The sequence below is a fragment of the Salvelinus alpinus genome, chromosome 5 (genome assembly GCF_045679555.1).
Source record: "Salvelinus alpinus chromosome 5, SLU_Salpinus.1, whole genome shotgun sequence".
In the NCBI taxonomy this organism is placed as follows: Eukaryota; Metazoa; Chordata; class Actinopteri; order Salmoniformes; family Salmonidae; genus Salvelinus; species Salvelinus alpinus.
In genome coordinates, this window is record NC_092090.1 from 53,876,552 (window position 1) to 53,894,338 (window position 17,787).

General features: G+C 41.8%; 1 protein-coding gene across 1 annotated transcript; it reads right to left on the reverse strand.

Moving 5' to 3' along the window:
• Positions 1-1,825: 1,825 nt before the first annotated feature.
• rsph14 (radial spoke head 14 homolog) lies at positions 1,826-16,944 on the reverse strand. Its single transcript, XM_071402309.1, has 6 exons — positions 16,577-16,944; positions 15,892-15,994; positions 14,958-15,076; positions 13,891-14,116; positions 13,402-13,538; positions 1,826-2,346 (listed from the first exon to the last, which is right to left on the reverse strand). Exons 1-6 carry the CDS (start codon positions 16,773-16,775, stop codon positions 2,108-2,110), a joined length of 1,023 nt encoding a protein of 340 aa, XP_071258410.1. The 5' UTR covers positions 16,776-16,944; the 3' UTR covers positions 1,826-2,107.
• Between the last annotated feature and the right edge of the window lie 843 nt (positions 16,945-17,787).

Here is a 17,787-nt window from a genome sequence, read left to right on the forward strand (position 1 = left end):
TTTCTATTGGGTTCAGGTCTGGAGACTGGCTAGGCCACTCCAGGACCTTGAGATGCTTCTTACGGAGCCACTCCTTAGTTGCCCTGGCTGTGTGTTTCGGGTCGTTGTCATGCTGGAAGATCCAGCCACGACCCATCTTCAATGCTCTTACTGAGGGAAGGAGGTTTTTGGCCAAGATCTCGCGATACATGGCCCCATCCATCCTCCCCTCAATACGGTGCAGTCGTCCTGTCCCCTTTGCAGAAAAGCATCCCCAAAGAATTATGTTTCCACCTCCATGCTTCATGGTTGGGAGGGTGTTCTTGGGGTTGTACTCAACCTTCTTCTTCCTCCAAACACGGCGAGTGGAGTTTAGACCAAAAAGCTCTATTTTTGTCTCATCAGACCACATGACCTTCTCCCATTCCTCCTCTGGATCATCCAGATGGTCATTGGCAAACTTCAGACGGGCCTGGACATGCGCTGGCTTGAGCAGGGGGACCTTGCGTGCGCTGCAGGATTTCAATCCATGACAGCGTAGTGTGTTACTAATGGTTTTCTTTGAGACTGTGGTCCCAGCTCTCTTCAGGTCATTGACCAGGTCCTGCCGTGTAGTTCTGGGCTGATCCCTCACCTTCCTTATGATCATTGATGCCCCACGAGGTGAGATCTTGCATGGAGCCCCAGACCGAGGGTGATTGACCGTCATCTTGAACATCTTCCATTTTCTAATAATTGCGCCAACAGTTGTTGCCTTCTCACCAAGCTGCTTGCCTATTGTCCTGTAGCCCATCCCAGCCTTGTGCAGGTCTACAATTTTATCCCTGATGTCCTTACACAGCTCTCTGGTCTTGGCCATTGTGGAGAGATTGGAGTCTGTTTGATTGAGTGTGTGTACAGGTGTCTTTTATACAAGTAACAAGTTCAAACAGGTGCAGTTAATACAGGTAATGAGTGGAGAACAGGAGGGCTTCTAAAAGAAAAACTAACAGGTCTGTGAGAGCCGGAATTCTTACTGGTTGGTAGGTGATCAAATACTTATGTCACGCAATAAAATGCAATTTAATTACTTAAAAATCATACAATGTGATTTTCTGGATTTTTGTTTTAGATTCCGTCTCTCACAGTTGAAGTGTACCTATGATAAAAATTACAGACCTCTACATGCTTTGTAAGTAGGAAAACCTTCAAAATCGGCAGTGTATCAAATACTTGTTCTCCCCACTGTATGCATGCACCACTTTTCAAAAAATATATATATTTTTTTCACTTCACCAATTTTGACTATTGTGTATGTCCATTACATGAAATCCAAATAAAAATCCATTTAAATGACAGGTTGAAATGCAACAAAATAGGAATAACGACAAAGGGGATGAATACTTTTGCAAGGCACTGTAGGTGTCACTTGTTAAATCCAATTAAGCTAATGTAGATGAAAAGGAGGAGACAGGTTGAAGAAGGATTTTTAAGCCTTGAGACAATTGAGACATGGATTGTGTATGTGTGCCATTCAGAGGGTGAATGGGGAAGGCAAAAATATTTAAGTGCCTTTGAACGGGGTATGGTAGTAGGTGCCAGGCTCACCGGTTTGTGTCAAGAACTGCAACGCTGCTGGGTTTTTCACGCTCTACAGTTTCCAGTGTGTATCAAGAATGGTCCACCACCCAAAGAACAACTTGACACAATTGTGGGAAGCATTGGAGTCAACATGGGCCAGAATCCCTGTGGAACGCTTTTAACAACTTGTAGAGTCCAGGGTGAACTGGGAGCTAGAACTTGTGAGGCCAAATAAAATCACCCAAGGGCCATCAGTTGGGGAACCTCTATACAGAGGAGCTGAAACTTGCCACTGATCAGTTTTAATCACATTAACAGGATAGATGACACAGACAGATGATGAATAAGAGGTGGGTCTACTAGTCTGGAAAATGTACACCAGCAGACATTTACATTAAGGAAGTGTGAGTGTCTGTAGTAGAAGAAGGACTGTGTGTGTGGTGTGTCTGTGAGAGCACATGCGTGCCTGTGTGTGTCAATGTGTGTGAGGGAGAGAGAATAGGGGGAGGAGCGAGGGAGAATCAGATAATGAGAGGTATTTCTCTTCTTCCCTTGCTCTCTCTTTCTCTCAGGGGGTCCAGGAGATCACGCGGATGGCGGTGGCTGCTGCCCGGCAGATGATGGAAGCTGGGTGATTGAGCCTTGTCTTTAATAGTGGCAGGTGTTCCAGTAGCTGTTCCCGAGCGCAGGGGGCTTCAGCCAGGGCGGTGAGGGCACGCAGCGCGTTAGCACACACAGCTCTGTCCTCACTGCCAACCAGCTCCAACAAGGGGGGGATGGCACCTGCCTTTAAGGCCTGGTACTTCCCTGTGGATGACAGAGGGGAGAAGTGAGCATGAGTGAGTTAATGAGGTTGACACTATCTGTTGAGACATTGACGCTTCTGCATTAGGGGAAATAGCACCACTGTCTACCCCACCGTTGTTGTTATTGTTTTGTTGACTAAGAATAGATGGGGAGCATCACACAACGTGGTAAAAAAAAAAATCTGTATATATTCTGCTGTTCTAATACATGTGCAATGATGTCCGAGGGAAAAAAAACTGTGCTCGTTGTTTGCAGTAACTTCGTTGTTGTAATATCGCAAACGGACGTGGCAATTTTACAATCTAAGTAACATAATAAAAAAATTCCCCAATAAAATCCTTCAGTTTAAGCTAGAGATATGGGCTGCGTCTCAATCCACCACATCCGCCCATGTCGGCCTTCCCCATCTGCGGTGGAAGGCAAAGGTTGGCTACTTTAAAGAACCTCAAATATAAAATAAATTTAGATTTGTTTAACACTTTTTTGGTTACTACATGATTCCATATGTGTTATTTCATAGTTTTGATGTCTTCACTATTATTCTACAATGTAGAAAATAGTAAAAATCAAGAAAAACCCTTGAATAAGTAGGTGTTAGAAAACTTGGTAGGTAGTGTACATAAAGTGCCTACGCAAAGTTCAGACCCATTGACTTTCTCCACATTTTGTTACATTACAGCCTTATTCTAAAATGGATGAAATAAAAACATTTCCTTAGCAATCGACACACAATACTCCATAATGACAAAGTGAAATCAGGTGTTAAGAAATGTTTGCAAATGTATTAAAAAAAAGAAATACCTTATTTACATAAGTATTCAGACCCTTTGCTACGAGACTTGAAATTGAGCTCAGGTACATCCTGTTTCCATTGATCATCCTTGAGATTTTTCGACAACCTGATTGGAGTCCACCTGTAGTAAATTCAATTGATTGGACATGATTTGGAAAGGCACACACCGGTCGATAAAAGATCCCAGTTGACAGTGCATGCCAGAGCAAAAACCAAGCCATGAGGTCGAAAGAATTGTCCATAGAGCTCCGAGACAGGGTTGTGTCGATGCACAGATCTGGGGAAGGGTACCAAAACATTTCTGCAGCATTGAAGGTGCGCAAAAACCCAGTGGCCTCCATCATTCTTAAATGGAAGAAATTTGGAACCACCAAGACTCTTCCTAGAGCTGGCAGCCTGGCCAAACTGAGGAATCGGGGAGAAGGGCCTTGGTCAGGGAGGTGACCAAGAACCCAATGGTCACTCTGACAGAGCTCCAGAGTTCCTCTGTGGATATGGTTGTCCTTCTGGAAGGTTCTCCCATCTCTGAAGTACTCCACCCATCAGGCCTTTATGGTAAAGTGGCCAGACAGTAGCCACTCCTCAGTAAAAGGCACATGACAGCCCCTTAGAGTTTCCCAAAATGCACCTAAAGACTCTCAGATCATGAGAAACAAGATTCTCTGGTCTAATAAAACCAAGATTGAACTCTTTGGACTGAATGCCAATCGTCACAGAGCTTGAGAGGATCTGCAGAGAAGAATGGGAGAAAATATCCAAATACAGGTTGTAGCGTCATACCCAAGACTCGCGGCTGTAATCAGTCAAAAGTGCTTCAACAAAGTACTGAGTAAAGGGTCTGAATACTTACGTAAATGTAATATTTCAGTTTTTAAAAAATATACATTTGCATACATTTCAAAAAACCTGCTTTTGCTTTATCATTATGGGGTATTGTGTGTAGATTGAGGGGGAAAAAACGTATCAATTTTAGAATAAGGCTGTAACGTAACAAAATGTGGGAAAAGTCAAGGGGTCTGAATACTTCCCGAATGCACTGCATCTACCTCAATTACCTCTTACCCCTGCACATCGACTCGGTAGTGGTACCCCTTGCATATAGCCAAGTAATCGTTACTCATTGTGTATCTATTATTACTTTTATTATTACGTATTTTACTATACTATTATTTCTCTTTTTTTCTCTCTACATTGCTGGGAAGGGTGTGTTAGTAAGCACATGTCCATAAACCCCATGGTTCCAAGAACAATACTTACCTTACGAGCCTGAAAATCATGGGAAAATCTAAAGGGAAATCATGGGAAAATCTAAAGAAATCAGCCAAGACCTCAGCAAAGAAATTGAAGACCTCCAACAGTCTGGTTCATCCTTGGGAGCAATTTCCAAATGACTGAAGGTACCACGTTCATCTGTACAAACAATAGTACTTAAGTATAAACACCACGGGACCATGCAGCCGTCATACCGCTCAGGAAGGAGACGTGTTCTGTCTCCTAAAGATAAACGTACTTTGGTGCGAAAAGTGCAAATCAATCCCAGAACAAAAAGCAAACAACCTTGTGAAGATGCTGGAGGAAACAGGTACAAAAGTAGCTATATCCACAGTAAAACGAGTCCTATATCGACATAACCTGAAAGGCCGCTCAGCAAGGAAGAATCCACTGTTCCAAAACAGCCATAAAAAAAGCCAGACTACGGTTTGCAACTGCACATGGGGACAAAGATTGTACTTTTTGGAGAAATGTCCTTTGGTCTGATGAAACAAAAATAGAACATTTTGGCCATAATGACCATCGTTATGTTTGGAGGAAAAAGGGGGAGGCTTGCAAGCCAAAGAACACCATCCCAACCGTGAAGCACGGGGGTGGCAACATCATGTTGTGGGGGTGCTTTGCTGCAGGAGGGACTGGTGCACTTCACAAAATAGATGGCATCATGAGGCAGGAACATTATGTGGATATATTGAAGCTACTTCAGTCAGGAAGTTAAAGCTTGGCCGTAAATGGGTCTTCCAGATGGACAAGGACCCCAAGCATACTTCCAAAGTTGTGTCAAAATGGCTTAAGGACAGCAAAGTCAAGGTATAGGAGTGGCCATCACAAAGCCCTGACCTCAATCCTATAGAAAATTTGTCGACAGAACTGAAAAAGCGTGTGCGAGCAAGGAGGCCTACAAAACTGACTCAGTTACACCAGCTCTGTCAGGAGGAATGGGCCAAAATTCACCCAACTTATTGTGGGAAGCTTGTGGAAGGCTACCCGAAACTTTTGACCCAAGTTAAACAATTTAAAGTCAATGCTCCGAAATAATAATTTAGTGTATGTAAACTTCTGACCCACTGGGAATGTGATGAAAAAAATAAAAGCTGAAATAAATACTTCTCTCTACTATTATTCTGACATTTCACATTCTTAAAATAAAGTGGTGATCCTAACTGACCTAAAACAGGGAATTTTTACTTGGATTAAATGTCAGGAATTGAGTTTAAATGTATTTGGCTAAGGTGTATGTAAACTTCCGACTTCAACTGTACGTAAATGCAATATTTCATTTCATAAATATTAAAAAACTGTTTTTGCTTCGTCATTATGGAGTATTGTGTGTAGATTGAGGGGGAAAAAACGATTTAATCAATTTTAGAATAACGCTGTAACGAAAAAAATGTGGAAAAAGTCATGGGGTCTGAATACTTTCCGAATGCACTGTATGTGGTAGTGGAGTAGGGCCTGAGGGCACACACCTAGTGTGTAATGAAATCTGTTATGAATGTATTGTAATGTTTTTAAAATTGTATAACTGCCTTAATTTTGCCGGACCCCAAAATGAGTAGTTGCTCCCTTGCCAGGTTCAGGAGAGAGAAAGACAACGTCTCTCTCTGCCTGTTGATGTACACCACCGACGTCCTGTTGTCATACCTTACCAACACATACTGGTTGGTAAGGTACCCATATGTGAGCATAAATCAGTCGCTCTGGATAAGAGTGTCCACCAAATGACAAAAATACAAATGCACAATGTCACAACTGACAGCCCAAAAACTTGGCCCTGTTTGTCATTCTCAGTGGTGCATGACATCAAAGCCCCACATATGAAAAAGATTGGGGTCCAGATATCATACCCGAGACTCCTAGTCATAAACCTGAGTTGGACGGGCGTTAACGTGCATTTTCCCAGCAGGAAGGTCGTATTGCCAAAATTACTTGAATGCAGCAAGAAAGCACTGCTACTTTCTGCTTTCGCGTCTCCTCGGAACGGGACTGCATGAACTCCATAGCTGAGCCAAACACTCCTTCTGCGAAATTGGCTCACCCAAATATCATTCACCACTCAGGTAGGCTATTTGTGACAAAGTCAACCAGAGAGGACACTGGTCCACCGGAACCAGCCATGCTTTATTCGGGAGCTTAGGACTAAGAATAGCCTCTCTGTTAGCCTCCAAGACCAGGTGGCTAACTAGCTTCCCATACCAGCATGCAAGCTAGCTTCCCATACCGTCATGAGCCCCTTCTAAAACAGTTCCACATTCATGCAACTTGGTTGAATGTGAGTTATTCCAGGTAAAATAATGGAAAAAGAGTCAAACGACGCTTTACCGCAGTCATCACAGGTGCAGTCATCACAGGTGGTAAAACATTCCTCAACCTGGGCTAACTCCATTGCAAAGGAGAGGAGAGCCATACCGTCGTGCCGCTGCTCTGCAGCCCAGCGCGATATCTGTGGCAGAGACATGAGGTTGTTGGAGCTAGCACATCCATCTCTTCCTTCGAAAACCCCCCAAAACCAGTCAAGAGACACCACATCCTTTCCAGAATGCGGTTTCCGAACACCTTCAGGGAAGCAGAGAACTGGAATGCCCATAGGGGAATTGAACGCCAGTCCCCCTGCATGACAGGTGAGGAACAACTCCGTAACAGTTTTTTTCAAAGAAAGGGCAGTCTCCAGCACAGGAGGTTGGTGGCACCTTAATTGGGGAGGACGGGCTCATAGTAATGGCTGGAACGCAATTAATGGAATGGTTTTGAACTCAAACACTGGTTTCAATGTGTTTGATACCATTCCAGACATTTTTATGAGCTGTCCTCCCCTCAGCAGCCTCCTATGTTCCTCCAGTAACCACAATTTTCCTAAGAAGTCAGCATACAAGAGAGTCTGAACTCAGCCGGTGACACCGGGCACAGGAACTGTTCCGAGCCAAAGCAGCCTGAGCGTTTATCCACCCCAGGCAAACAGGATAGTACTTGTGAGTACATTTTCATTGTGAAACCACATGCACTAGGGCAGTCAAGATCACTTTGAGTCAAAATGCAAGCTGAGTCTACTTTGTTGAATTACCAAAATTATTCACAGCTGAGAATAATACATGTTTTTTTTTTTTTACTGGACTGATGGCCTGCATCTGAGGGTCAGTCTGAGGGGAGGGAGGGAGCAGCGGTGAGGCTGCCTCTCACCCGGCTCACCATCCCTCCTTTCTCCTTCCACTGAGAAAAGGGGACACAGTCTTCCAGCTGATGGCGAAAGTCGCACTGCATTATTTCTGCCTCATGCACCAATTTATGTTGTTAGTCCTATGAACAGAGAAAGTGGAATATTCCTTGATATTAAAAAAGACTCAAGCCACTAATAACACAAGAACGGCTCATAATAATGGCTGGAACGGAGCAAATCGAATGGCATCAAACATCTGGAAACCATGTGTTTGATACCATTCCACTGATTCAGCTCCAGTCATTACCACTAGCCCGTTCTCCCCAATTAACGTGCCACCAACCTCCAGTGATAGGGAAAATGCGCATTTTATGGCTTATAAAAGTGTTGAACAAAGTGTTGACAGTGCTGAATAACAACTTAAACATAAAAACAGCAGCTCTTTGCTGTATTCGTTGAGTAGTCATGGTTATAAAAGTTTTGAAATCGAACATTGTTTAACTTTGCTGTGCGATCGAGGCTTCTTTTTACAGTCTATGGCGCGAGGAAACTGTGCAGACACAATGATCTGCCTTCCCGGTGCTAGTGCTGCTGATTCAAGTGCACCTACCGCCAATAGCGGTGAAACAAATATATATATATTTTTTACAGAAATGTTTGGTGATTGACTAGGAATGCCTTGGAGAGCAACCAGTTAATCGCGATCGACCCAGTGGTGACCACTGCCCTAGGGCATGGTCGGCGGTTCAAATCCAACCTGTTAGCCTTTTTTAACTTATTCTTAACACAGGCCATTTTACACAAGCAAGGAAGCACTGGCTACACAAGCAGAGCAGAGGTGGTAGGCTTTTAGCAAACATAAATCCTACCCAAGGAAGTATTAGCTACACAAGCAGAGCAGAAAGTAGTTCGCTTTTAGCAAACACAAAATCCGATACCAAGACCCAAAAATAGCAACATCTAGGGGGACGAGTACTCTCTCCCCACTAACAGACACCTAAATCGGAGCCAAATCCAGTAGTCTTTGTGTGCTTGTAAATTGCGTGACAAGTTCTCCGTCAGGCGAGCTGTAGAGCGAAGAATTTAGGAAATGAATGCGAGCCCCGGTGTTATAGCCAGATAGGTGGGGCTTCCGAGGGCGGGCTCTGCATTCATTTGCCCATTGGGTGTGGTTTTTTTTGTTTTCTTCAGGTGAATGTGATTGGTCATTGACTCCCTATAGTATGTTATGCTGAGTGACTGACTGAAAGGGAACCCACAGACACTCCCCACTGGGCAAAACACTGGTTGAATCAACATTGTTTCCACGTAATTTAAAACACAAAAATCTATGTGATGATGTAGAATCAATGTAGAAAACAAATTTGATTTGTAAAAACTCCTCAACGTAAGGGCAATTCGTCTTTTTTTCACCCAACTTTTAACCTAAATCCAATGACATGGTGATTTGTTTAGTTGATTCCACGTTGATTTCCATTTAACTCAACCAAATGTAAATCAAAACTAGACGTTGAACTGAAGTCTGTGCCCAGTGGTCGGCCCTGTTTGACACCCCTTGCGTTAAGGGTATTCTTGTCCATATTACAGTATGTTAAAAAGATGCTCCATTCGTTTTGTAGAATTTCAGCCAGTAGTTTTGAAAGTAGCGCTCACAAGTTAAAACGAGTCCCTGAAAATTGTGCATGATTGTGTACAACATCATAACGTCATTGTTCTCTAGCCTCTGTAGCGTGTGCACAAAGGAATTTTAAAAACTGTGTTGAGTGTGCATGTTGGGCTCACCCCGCAACCTCATTGGACAATACTGTGCCGACCTGATCCAACCTTCCATTTTAATCTTGCAACCTCATTGGACATCATTCCACCTGCCAATTAACATTGTCCATCATGTTTGGTTGTTATCCCATTGTAGCGCATGCTCTCAGCAGACTAGTATGTCAAACCAGCAAGTGTATGTGATAATGTTGGCACATTTTATACAATTGAAAATGTATACTTACAGTATATGTTTGCATCAAATGTCCAACTCTTTGAAAGTAATGTATTGATTATATCATATCCCTACGCGATGAATGATGATCGCTGGCAATCAACAGCTGCAGTGTTGCCCACATTGGATTATTCCATATTATGGAATACATGGGTAAAAGTTTATAAAGACAAAAGGTGAACACATGGAATTATTTCATTTGGATGGATAGTTGACACAAAATAAAGGTAGGCCAATATTTCCTAATCTTAAAAGTGGGTTTGCAGTATACATTTTTCAAGTGCATCAAAGTTATGTATGTTGTGTCACGATTCACGTTCAAATAAAGGTAAAATAAAAAAATCACGGGTTAGATAAATGAATGGATGCGTGCCTTGTAAAAAAACACATTGTACAATATATTCCAAAAGTCAAACAAAATACACCAGAAACACGATTTAGGAGATACAGGTTGTGAGCATAGTGTTTATGATTGGGTTGATAATTGTGACTCACCATCTGTATTTGGTCTTGAAATTGTGTTTTTTATATTAGATAAAAGTAGAGACTCAGAGCTACAAAATAGTATATCATACACTGCATTTGAGGAACAATGGGAAAGTTATTCTGCTTTGAAAGTTGATCAACTCATAATCTCAATTTTGAGAAAATTGCATTTGAATGTTTTGCTATCTAGTGAAGAGCACTTTGTCAACACCCATTCAGCATCGTTCACACCCTCACCCTAAGCTTTAGCCCCACCCATCTCATTTCGCTCTCGAAACGCACACTTGACGCTCTGGCTGATGATTTGTTTACCTCTGGATAGCATGAAAACAGTCTAACTAGCTCTGCTGGCAAAAATTTCATTACGCTTTACTGACACCAGCCATATTTAACAGGTGTTGTACACACATCACGTAACGTTAGCTAACGAGCCAGCCAGCCAGCTAGTTAAACAATGAACAGTGCCAACAATATCACAGTGCTGGGAGCTAACCAACCATGTTCAATGTTAGCTAGCTAACATTAGGCTCTAACTAGAACAGCACACAGCTCTGGGAAACAAATAATAACATCATGTAGGGAGCCAGCCAGATAACGTTAGCTAGCTAGCTAACAGTACACTTTAGCTTGAAATGGAACCACTTTCTGTCAAAATCAGAAAACATGTCATATCTGAAAATGTAGCTAGCTAACGCTAGACTATCTTACCTGTACATCATCGTTGTCAGGAATGCCATGCCACCGTTGCCCTTAGTTTGAAGATGTAATCCGGAGACAGGTCTTTCCTCCATCTCTTTAGCTATCATACTCTAATTCCACTGATTTCAAAACATGATCCTCCAGAAAGTGGAGAGCCATACTTATGCAGCTCCACTACACAACACATTTTTTTTTTAAAGCCACGTTCGACAGGATTACCAACACAGACTGACGAGCTTCTATGGCAGACCAATCTGAACTCCTCTCTCGGCATGTCCTGCCCACTCATTATCTCAGCCAATCATGGCTAGTGGGAAGGTTGCTCACTTTTTCTGTGGCTTAACCAATAAGGCTCGTAATTTAACAATTGTATTCGTATTTACAGATGGCATACAATTTTGTTATTAAGGCACATGGAAGTTCACATGTTCAAGAAGGCATTTCTGTCAAAAAACAAATTCAGATTTTTTTTTAAATTACGTTCAAACGGCAATCCTGTGAAGTCGTGACTTGCAAGATACGCCTAGTTTCCTGAATTGGGTCACAATTATCTTCTAATGTATTTGTGTTGCTACAATGCACACAACATTTTATGGTTTGCAGAGAAATGTATTGAAAGATACAGTACCAGACAAAAGTTTGGACACACCTACTCATTCCAGGGTTTTAATTTAATTTTTTGTATTTTCTACATTGTAGAATAATAGTGAAGACATCAGAACTATGAAATAACACATATGGAATCATGTAGTAACCAAAAAAGTGTTAAACAAATCTAAATTTATTGGCTACTTTGAAGAACCTCAAAATATATTTCATATTTGAGGTTCTTCAAAGTAGCCACCCTTTGCCTTGACAGCTTTGCACACTCTTGGAGTTCTCTCACCTGGAATGCATTTCAATTCAATTTGGGGTGGCAGGTAGCCTAGTGGTTAGAGTATTGGACTAGTAACCGAAAGGTTGCAAGATCAAAACCCCGAGCTGACAAGGTAAAAATCTGTCATTCTGGCCCTGAACAAGGCAGTTAACCCACTGTTCCTAGGCTGTCATTGAAAATAAGAATGTGTTCTTAACTGACTTTCCTAGTTAAATAAAGGTAAAAATTTAAAAAAGCCAGCATCCAGGAGTCGCCTCTTCACTGTTGATGTTGAGACTGGTGTTTTGCGGGTGCTATTTATTGAAGCTGCCAGTTGAGGACTTGTGAGGCATCTGTTTCTCAAACTAGATACTCTAATGTACTTGTGCTCTTGCTCAGTTGTGCACCGGGGCTTCCCACTCCTCTTTCAATTCTGGTTAGAGCCAGTTTGCACTGTTCTGTGAAGGGAGTAGTACACAACGTTGTACGAGATCTTCAGTTTCTTGGCAATTTCTCGCATGGAATAGCCTTAATTTCTCAGAACAAGAATAGACTGATGAGTTTCAGAAGAAAGTCTTTGCTTCTGGCCATTTTGAGCCTGTAATCGAACCCACATATGCTGATGCTCCAGACACTCAAGTAGTCTTGAGTTTTATTGCTTCTTTAATCAGGACAACAGTTTTCAGCTGTGCTAACATAATTGCAAACGGGTTTTCTAATGATCAATTAGCCTTTTAAAACAATAAACTTGGATTAGCTAACACAATGTGCCATTGGAACACAGGAGTGATGGTTGCTGATAATGGGCCGCTGTACGCCTATGTAGATATTCCATAAAAAATCTGCCGTATCCAGCTACAATAGTCATTTACAACATTAACAATGTCTACACTGTATTTCTGATCAATTTGATGTTATTTTAATGGACAAAAAATATATGCTTTTCTTTCAAAAACAAGGAAATTTCTAAGTGACCCCAAACTTTTGAACGGTAGTGTATGTGGGAACTCCTTCAAGACTGTTGGAAAAGCATTCCTCATGAAGCTGGTTGAGAGAATGCCAAGAGTGTGCAAAGCTGTCATCAAGGCAAAAAGGGTGGCTACTTTGAAGAATATTTTGATTTGTTAAATACTTTTTTGGTTACTACATGATTCCATATGTGTTATTTCATAGTTTTGATGTCTTCACTATTATTCTACAATGTAGAAAATAGTAAAAATAAAGAAAAACCCTGAAATTAGTAGGTGTCCAAACTTTTGACTGGTACTGTACATTAAACTACTACCAAGGTCTTATAAATCTAATTTCAGATGTTTTGTAACTTATGCATGGATTTGATAGACGTATGCAATGTATTTCCACTGTTATGAAAATAACTAATGGTATGCGCATGCAGCAATTCATAAGGGCATGCAGCCATTCATCCCATCTTGCTTTAGAACGTGCGTTCAATACATTACAGGGAACAAGCACGTAGATCTCATGCACTAAATGATGGCAGGTTTGAATGTAAGGATTCTGTGGGTTTTTCCACTGGGAGAGCACTGTATATAGTTTATTATGCATGTATGAGCGATACATTGACACAGAGTCCAAAACGGGAGGTTTAAAAAATAACGAGGTAGTTTTGAACCCTCCAGAATGTCTCTTTAATGTAAGTTCCCTGCAACATAGAGATAAGCCTATGTTGTTAACATTGTTCACATGCGAACTTGCACCCTAACTCTAAACTATTACTTAAGACAATAGTCACAATAGATATCTAAAATATCCTTTCTTTCACATTTAACTATTCCCCTCCTTACCTTTAGTGATAATAGCTGTGTTCATAATAGTCCCAGCAGCACTGGCAGTCACTCCTGGGTCGCAGTCTGATAGCAGCTTCACCAGGATTGGGAGAACTCCCTCCTCACATACCTTGTGCTTCCCTTCTGATGGAACACTAACAGGGCAAACAGGGGTCTTCAAATGGAATCATAACTTAGTTCAAAGCAAGCTTTTTCCACGTACATTTAATTGATTTTAATTTTGCATGCACATATTACTAGAGTGCATTTTTTCTACATTACACCCATCATTCATGAATATTGAAAGCCTAAAATTCCAAATATTTAGATTTTTTTAAAGTATTCTTTCCTGTCAGTAAGTAGAGCATGGCTGCGTACCAAATGGCACCTAATTCCCTAATAAGGCACTACTTTGACCTGGGCCAATAGAGCGCTGGTCAAAAGTAGTGCAGTATGTAGGGAATAGGGTGTCACTTGGAACATACCCATGTTTGTGTCTCTGCTCACCTGATGCCCACCATAGCGGAGGCTGCGGCCCGGCGGATGTCAGGGGAGGGGTGAGAGAGCTGGTTTCGCAGCATGTGAACTCCGTCACTGGCCAGGGCCGGCAGGGCATCCACCCTCACACAGTAGCTGAGAGTGGCCAGGATCAGGGCCCGGATCTCTTCCTGCTCAACAGGCAGCTTCATCACCAGCCGGGGAACCAGGCCCAAAGTCACCATACACACTGCACCTGACCAGGAGACAGAAGGTCATAAGGTCATAAGGCCCTAAAACATGTCCATCATCTAAGATTTGGATTCATACCAGTCTCTTTCATTGAATCACTTGTTTCGTTAATAATTGTTACATTTAGAAGATCTTATGATAAGATCAAAACGTCGGCAAAAAATAGTAATTAAATTGATGCCAGCCGCACAGTTAGTCACCAACGCTCTAGATAACATGAAAACAGCCTAACCAGCTCTGCTAGGGCAAGTAAAATGGTCAGAGTGAGGGGTTCTCTCATTTGTGTCTGGAAGTAGCTCGCAAGTTAGCCAGTTAGCTTGGGTGCTTGAATGCAGTTGTGAGTTCAGAAAGCTCGGGTCAACTCTACTCCTCGGCCAGAGCGTCCAGTGAGCGAAACGCTCTGAAATTACAAAATGACAATCTGACAATGCTCTGAATTTACGAATGCCCAGAGCGCACTCTTGCACTCCAGATTGAATTTACGAACGCACCCTTAATAACACACCCGAAGTCGTAAAATGTCTAGCAAGTAATTTGTTATGCTAACAAGCTAGCAAGAACATCAACTTCCGGTAGACAGGCGAAGCGCCAGTACGCTCAACTGAAAGGATACCGTTCGTTTACAGTATACTAAAATGAACTAATAGTATATAGTATGTAGTATATACTCATTAAGTATGTAGTATGTAATATGTATGGGTATTCGGAACACAGCTATAGTGTTTGAATAGTGTCTAAATCAAAATACATCCAAATGTCATGTGTAATGAGTCCTTCAGCTTGCCTGGAGTGTCACTGTAATTGGGGCAGCTGAAAACCAACGACTAAAGCCTAGGCATACGTACCTGCAGGAAACTCAGCCACCATCTTCAGTGCACGATGCATGTTTTTACGACAGGCATCAACTGGCTCGTCTAGAAGATCAGACAGTGGAGCCACCACATCCCACGTGAGGAAGGCTTCTCTAGGGACATACACTTGTGTCACTCACACCAATTGCCACCCAACCCAAGATTCCCTCCACTCATTTGCAAGTCAACAAGTTTAGTCGTGTCTACTATTTATGGGTGTGAAATAAGTACACCAAAAATGTTTTACTGAGGATTGTTTCCTCATCCGGATAACTTGCCATACAGAAGATGACTGTTGCAGAGATACTGGATATAATGACAAGATGCTTGTGTCGCCGCCCTAATGGGATTCGTTGTCCACAGAGTGGAACGGCAGGATGTCAAGCACATCTCTTTGGATTGATGGATACATCTCGTTATTTAAATACTTTTTTGAATATTCGATGAGAGGTGGTGATGTCATCTGCCTGTATTCAATGGAGAGTGAGATGCTATGCTAACCTCATGAATATGCATATACATTCAAATTTCAACAGGGACAACTCAAAACTAAAGTGTTTTTTTCTCAAAGTGGCTGGGATGTCAGGTGCATCACACTTATATCAGTACACTCGTAACAACCTAATCATTACAAAACTTATATTAGATCAAATAAGCCTCACGTATCAATAAAGCAATACATTTTTATCTTGACAAAATTTGACACTCTCCCATACAAAAACTCTTCACTTGCTTAATAATTAATGATCTGCTTAACATGGACATATTTTGGGTGGAGTAAACAACCTCGCTTCGCCTCCCCTCTTTGGCTGTGGTCATTGACATTGTTGGTAAACCATATTGTACTAGGCTGCCACCTACTGTCTGCAGTAACCATAGCATTGACCATTGGGTGGACCAAATTATCCCTGGGTATGGGATTGCTCACCTCCCCACATTATGGGCAGCTAGTAGGTAAAAGACTTCTGTAGTTTTGATTCTCACTGAGCTGTCTCTGTCTTGCAGCAGGACCTTCAGCCTCTCCAAACAGCCTGAAACAAATTCACAGAGGATATCTAGTTTGGAAACATTTACTTCCCGCTGGTTAAGAGAAGGCTTTGTGAAGAATATAGCCCAAATGATCTACAGTACTCAGAAGGCTAAGCCTTGTTGTCCCCTTTTGTTGACTATTGTGCAATTAACAGGCACACTTCTAGCTTCTAGATGTTGTGCGTGGGTACGAACTGAGTCCACGACAAGGATATTCGTTCAGGCGGTCAGCTTCCAAGGTAAATAATACAGAACCGTCTTATTCGGAGTGTAAGCTAGTAGGGTTTGCTATCTCGGGCACCGAACGGGGAGATCCAGCGTCCATGCAGTGAGATACCAGCCAACTAAGTTAACAATGGGCAACCGTGGGAACATAACAATAGTGAACAGTCCTGCGTTGTCTAGCTAATAACAAGTGTGTATAGCTGCCTTATGCAGGTGAATGTATTATCTCCCAAAACCATTACAATGCAAGATTTGTGACTCGTGAAACAGATGCAGCAATTTAAAAATGAGATTCCACAAATGTTTTGTTTAAGAAAGCAAGGATTTTATACAATGCAATAATGGAATATGCATCTTACCTTTGTGAATAGCCTCATATGCCCTCTTTGGGTCATGAACCAGGTCGCAGAGGGCTGCAAGAGCTCTCTGTCGTATGCACAGCTGTGGATCTTGCAGCTCCAGAGAGATCCTCGGAAGGGCTCGGTTGCCGAATGCAACAGGTGCTTGAGTCGGGTCAAAATGCGGGGGCAATTGCTCCGAAATCCGCGTGCTAGCCATACTCTAACAAAATAAGAATTGTTCTTATTAAACAACTGTTGATTATAGCTAACCTTATTTCACTATATTGTAACAATAAGCTGCCTGTCACTAGTTGTTTGCCAGCGAGCAGAACAGTTATTTAGCTACTCAGCGCCACTGCTGCTTACTCCACCAATCGTTGCTTAGTAACTAGCTATCTGTACACAATACACAATACATATTTTTTTTTACAGGGTATATATAGTACAGGGTATATATTTGTTGTTAGTTATATTTCGCTAGTTGTTTGGGTCAAAAAGAGGTGATTAACATAAATACAATACATTACATCACATTCCCCTTTCCCGTCCTTCTCGAGCTCGTGCGTTTCTATACGAAAGTTACCTTAGGCAGGCCTAGACCATTACCTACAATACATCTCTTTCACTGACCTTATTATCGAATTTTTATTATAACAAAACAAAACAATACAAATGTGTTTATTGGTTTCATTTATTGCCCTTATTTTAATTGTCATTGACCACAGGGCCTCTTTCCAGAACAACCAGTAGCCTATCACAAAGAACACTATGCTGCATGTTTTCCCTGACCAATACAGGTGAAGTAGGCCAGTGGTTCCAAAAATGTGCATATATATATTTATAAACTGGGTGGTTCGAGCCCTGAATGCTGATTGGCTGACAGCCGTGGTATATCAGGCCGTATACCACGTGTATGACAAAACAATTATTTATAATGCTCTAATTATGTTGGTAACCAGTTTATAATAGCAATAAGGCACCTCGGAACAGCCCTTAGCCATGGTATATTGGCCATATACCACACCCCTCATGCCCTATTGCTTAAATATATACAGTACCAGTCAAAAGTTTGGACACACCTACTCATTCAAGGGTTTTTCTTTATTTTTACTATTTTCTACATTGTAGAATAATAGTGAAGACATCAAAACTTTGAATGGAATCATGTAGTAACCAAAAAAGTGTTAAACAAATCAAAATATATGTTATATTTGAGATTCTTCAAAGTA

What these genes read in the sequence shown, in the direction of transcription:
- rsph14 (XM_071402309.1), bottom strand. Translation starts at nt 16,775, where the DNA reads ATGGCTAGCACGCGGATTTCGGAGCAATTGCCCCCGCATTTTGACCCG. An exon ending in ATATGAGGCTATTCACAAAG is followed by an intron (nt 15,995 to 16,576) that starts GTAAGATGCATA and finishes AATTTGTTTCAG; the next exon opens with GCTGTTTGGAGAGGCTGAAG. An exon ending in TCCGCTATGGTGGGCATCAG is followed by an intron (nt 13,539 to 13,890) that starts GTGAGCAGAGAC and finishes TTGCCCTGTTAG; the next exon opens with TGTTCCATCAGAAGGGAAGC.